General features: G+C 36.0%; 1 protein-coding gene across 1 annotated transcript; it reads right to left on the reverse strand.

The window, feature by feature from the left end:
* Positions 1-2,258: 2,258 nt before the first annotated feature.
* LOC132191443 (ubiquinol oxidase 2, mitochondrial-like) lies at positions 2,259-4,902 on the reverse strand. The gene is made up of 4 exons (XM_059606456.1): positions 4,409-4,902; positions 4,105-4,233; positions 2,707-3,195; positions 2,259-2,611 (listed from the first exon to the last, which is right to left on the reverse strand). The coding sequence occupies exons 1-4, from the start codon at positions 4,769-4,771 to the stop codon at positions 2,552-2,554; spliced, it is 1,041 nt and encodes a 346-aa protein (XP_059462439.1). The 5' UTR covers positions 4,772-4,902; the 3' UTR covers positions 2,259-2,551.
* Positions 4,903-5,460: the final 558 nt, after the last annotated feature.

Consider the following 5,460-nt stretch of genomic DNA (forward strand, 5'->3'; position numbering starts at 1 on the left):
TTTTTATTAATTGGGATGAAAATTTTTGAGTTAAGTTGAAATTTTTTGAGTTGAGTTGAATTGAGTTTAAAAAATTGTCAAACATGAATTTAGAAAAAATTTCAGTTTGAGTTAGAAAATCTTGCTTCCCAAACAAGGCCACATGTGTAGGAAACGCGACTTGAATTTATCAAGTCTTACGTGGGCCCCAGTATGTTACTTTTTTTTTTTAAAAAAAAAAAACAATGATAAGTATTTTAGTTACTTCAAATTCACCTTCTTTATATTTTAGCTACTAATTTTTTAATACAAACTCTAACATACTATCTATTCAATTCTCTATTTTCTTCAAATATTATTTTGTAACATTATTTTTATTGTCTTTTAGCCATAGTTGTGTGGATGGGAGAGAGAGGGGGTAGAAGGAGTGGGAGAGAGAAAAAACAACGAACAAATTTTTCTAGTGTCTACAGTATTAGTGCATCTCCAAATGAGTAGCTAAATTCACCATAATAGTCAAATTTGACTTTTTTTTTGTACTTTTTCTTTCTCTCCAATAGATTAGGCTCTTTAACTTTTTTGATCTATTTTGCTACAGTAAATAGGCAAAAGAGTCTATTCACTATTCACAACTACAAAAATTTTTAATCACTTCTCTCTCATCCCTTTCACCTTTCTCTCTCACTCCCTTTCTTTCTCTATGATAAAAATAATACTACAAAATAATATTTACTTAGAGTTGAGAGTTAAAATAGCTATTCTGTTAGAGTGTGTTGTAAAAAACTAGTAGTTAAAATAGAAAATGTGGTATTTTGAGTGGCTAAAATAGCCACCCTTACCGGAGATGCTCTTAATAGGTTAATTGGTCTATTCACTATAGCAAAATAGTTGAAAAAAGTAAAAAAGCCTAATATGCTGGAAATGAAAAATGGCTCACAAAAACAATTGTAGATTTCTTTTTTTTATTATTATTTATTTTGGACAAACAATATTTCTTTTTTTTTTTACTTCGCCCCTTTGCATCAAAAGAGCAAGAGCTGCTGTCGGTATTGGAAACGTGTTCAGTTCTTTGTTCCATTCCGTAGCGCGAAATCCAGCTTAAGCCCTTCCGATCACCCGAGAAGCCCTCGATGAACCGCCTATAGTATTATATATACTTATATATAAATAAATATTTTTAAGTATAACTAATCTGAGGAAGAATTGGTGGTTTTATTTGTACTTTATGTTTTGTTAGTGAATTTCTCGTGGATTGTCTCCACCAGTAAATATAAGGTAATTAAATCGAACCACTTATATTTTGGTGTCTTGTGTAACTGATTATGATTTTTGATTCTAATATTTTTTCTGCTTTATTGACAACTCTTTTCCTTGGATAGGTATTGTGAAAAAACCTGCTACATATATGTTATAATTTTTTCAATAATTCAGATTTAATTTCATTCTCTTCTTTTTTCTCATGAAAAATTTAGAATTAAATCTTAACTTTTTTTTTTCTTTTTCTTTTTACAATACCTAAGCCAAATCCAATTTGATAAAGGTTGATAAGAATGATTATATATTAAAGTTACAATCAGCTTTAGGCTTCAAGCTATTTCTTGTTCTTCTTTTCTTTTTCTTTTTTTCCAGTAAAGGAAACGAAAACCCTAAATTGTATGAAATCCTCGCACTCCTCTCTACTTTGTCCTGCCATTACTGCTATGATTTGTTTGTTGTTTATTTCTAGCGAATCTCCAACTTCCAGAAGGCTTGCTCCAGGCACAAGTAACTGTGAATGAGGACCCATTTTGTTTAGAAAGCTAGGCATATTTGAGTATATTTTACAATTACTTCAGAGATTTGGCCTTTATGGGAAAAGTAAGAGAATTTAGCCATAACTTTGAGGAACCCCTCCAAGGCAATCACACTTTGCGTACCCACCCACGTCGAGTAAACCTCGGATTCATGTAAAGCACTCCTTCTACACAAATCGGATAATACTACGGCTTCATCAACAAAATGGCCTCAAGAAATTATTTGTACTAAATGAAATTCAACCTTAAGCCTGATGAAATGCCACCAAGACCAAGGCTCTTACCACTTGAGCCAACTCTTTAAAATTTTTAGCCATTAACTTTAGACAGTAGAAAACATTATTATATTTGGCCAAATAATAGCTTTAGAGATTTTAAACATTCCTTTACCTTTTGCGCCCTATCCTTAATTTGTAACCTAAACTCTTTGTTTTCTTTTAATTTTTAATCATCTTTATCACTTTCGTTTTTCACAAACTCTTTCATTTAGCAATATTACCTTTAGAATTACAAATAGTTCTTAGTTTTCTGTCTACAAATATGAGGAAGGTACCATGTTCAACCTTAATTGACATATATAAGTCTACAACCATAGTGAAAAAGGGAGATGTTCACACCCAAGTAACTCCATAATGTATTTACAACAAAATCAAATTGATAGCAGACCATATGTAGATGCCAGATACCATCATCACTTCTAAAAAAAACACTTATTTCATGTCAAGAAATTCTCATGCTTTCTCCTTTTTTTCATGTAATCACCCAAAATTATAGGCTTCTCAGTGATAACCAACTGGAGCAGGAGACTCCCTCAACTCACGTCCTTGATAATGTATGTCCTGCAATTCAACATTTGCAACACAAAAAGACTAAACATACAGAAGAGCTAAAGGGGGAAAACCTGCAACAAGCAATGAGATCATTTTTTACTTACAGATGCAAAGTGGTTGACATCGCGGTGGTGAGCCTCATCCGCTCTCACAACCATGACAACGTCACGTAAGGTTGAGTTCGCGGGCAGCTGCCAGTAATCGATGGCAATGGCCGGAGCCGGCACATTCTCAATGGTGCCCTTGTCGAGTTCCTTGAGGAACTCGGTGTAAGAGTGTATTGCCTCCTCCTCGAGGTAACCCACCACACGGTGAGCGAATTTCGGAGATATCATATAGCCTAAGAAGTAAGCATTGAAGAAAACACCTTGGACAGTAAACACAAGAGCGCGCTCGTACCACCTGGGATTAGATACCTCCATGAAGGTCATGAGATGCATACGCTCATTCTCAGCTTCTTCCAGCAGGGCTTTGATCCACCCGCCGCTGTGCTCGAAGCGCCTCAGTGACTTGCAGTGCAGCAGCAAGCCACCCACCATGCCTGGAACAGCAGCTACAGTTTCTAGCATCATTGCCCGGCAGCCATATCGCCTCTGTAACATATATGCAAACACATAGAAGAAGGAAATTTAATTAATCTATCCAAGGGAATTTCAAACATAAAAAACACATGGGAATATGCAAATTATGCGCCCAAAATGACACAGGAAAGCATGGCTGACTTTGTTTCCAAATTCATTGGAAGCCAACAATAGTTTCACAACTTCCTCATTATGTAATAACTGCTAACATGTTCTTTCTAAATTTTTTATAAGAGCATATTTGAGATTACGTTTAAGAAATAGAGCTTTTAAATAAAAAATATTTTATGGCATAAGCTTTATTATAAAGTTTTTGGCTTTTGAACCATTAAAAGGGCTTTCAATTTTTTTTACTAAACTATTACTTTTTTGTTCAAACGGATTTTTTAAGTATTAAACGCACTTTTAAACTCCTCAAACGCTCACCCAAACAAACTCTAAGCCAATGATATACTATTAAGCCCGTTCGACAACCCAAACAATTTTCTCACAAAAAATTCAAAACTCGTTTCACATTTATATCACATTAATCATTTTTTTTTTCTCACAAAAAATATAAAACTCTTTTTCATCTTTATATCACATCAATTAATTCTCATTTGTATTACAAAAAATAAGAATGGTTTGCCAAACACAAACACAAATTATATTAATTTTAATTACATGAGGAAAAAAAAATAAAAAAATCCATTGAACCTCAACCATCCATCCCAATAAGATAATCACCATCCAACAACTTAAAAACTTAACAATTGTCCTCGACAAAAAAACTTGAAAAAATAAAAAATATTAAAACATTTGAATCAAAGACATATAATAAATAAGACATGCTCTTTAATCGGGTGGAGACAAAATCTGAAATAATTTGCAAGAAAAGAGGCCCTCCGATTAAATAATATAAAAAGAAAAAGAAATAAGAACCTGAAAGAATAAGTCGGTGGGCCATCTGAGGGATTTGACGGTCCAATAAGCCAATTTGTCCATAAACGTCGCAGGTACGTGGTGCTTATTCAGATCTATCGAAAGATCAGCTTGGTACGCCTCCCATGGCTAATTCCATCGTCAATATACAAACCATAACATAAATCATTAATTTCCAACACAAATCAAATTTTAAAATAATTACCAAAAAAAAAAATTATAAATCCTTTAACAGAAATTCGTTCTTATAATATTTTATTTAAAAATATGTATAATATTCCAGAGATTCCCAATAGCTACGTACCCTAAAGCAGGTCCACCTCCATTCGGTGCCATCCTTTTTCACAACCTTCCCCGACGGCACGCCCCAGTAACTCACAATCTCCTTCTTCTCCTTCGCGTTCTCAGCAGTAACGGCAACACTTGGCTTACCATTCTCCACCTGCTGCTGCTGCTGCTGCGCCACCGCGCTCAAGTTCCGGACGCCGACGATCCAACTCTTTCCCGACCCGCTGGTCGCGTTGCCGTTCATGATTCCGGCCAAAACAGATTTCCCGTTGGCCAAGCCGCGGGCGGAAGCACCGGAGGTGGCGGAGTGGAAGAAGAGGCGTGCGCCTAACGCGGCCGCCGTAGACCCGGCGAGCCTGGACCCACCTTGACGCATCATCGCGACCACCGCTGCTCTGATTGTTTGAGAGGTCTTGGCAGAAGATTGAGAAAGAAAAAAAAAGGGTTTCAATTTCTGGGTTTTGACTTGGTGAAAGGGTTTAAGACAGATTTCTGTATGTTGTGTGGTTACCCGTGGGTCACGCCAAGAGCGTTGGGGTTAATATATACGTGCAAGTTAACTATGGTTAGTTTGGTGGGTTAGCCTATTATTTATGAATGGGGAAGAGAAGGACGTCTTTCAACTCTGGCACACCCCAACTTCGCTGGTAGACGCTTGTTCACGATATTTCCAGTAAAGAGTTTTAAGGAATTGACGTAATTGTCCTTAAATTTATTGTATTTTGTATTGCAGGGGGTGCGGATATTTTAGTAACTTTCTAGAATAAAAGAATTTGTTGACGATAAGTAAAGCGTGTTGTACTACTTATTTTTTTTATAGGTACTACCGTTTCTTGGGGACCAAGCGTAAGGGTATATGGTGAGTTAAGTTGCGTGGTGGGCACGAACCATGGTTAACTGCATGTTGCCAAGTTGGCAGTTTCCAATTTGGAGGCCCACGTTTTGGGAACTTTCTCAGGCTTTGACCAGTTTGACTTTTGGCGGCCGGGAGAGAGAAATAGGTGGCCCATTCTCCCCCACACAAAATCAAAAGCAATAAACAAAAATAATAATATTATTTAGGATTAA

Source organism: Corylus avellana, chromosome ca9, assembly GCF_901000735.1.
Source record: "Corylus avellana chromosome ca9, CavTom2PMs-1.0".
NCBI lineage: Eukaryota > Viridiplantae > Streptophyta > Magnoliopsida > Fagales > Betulaceae > Corylus > Corylus avellana.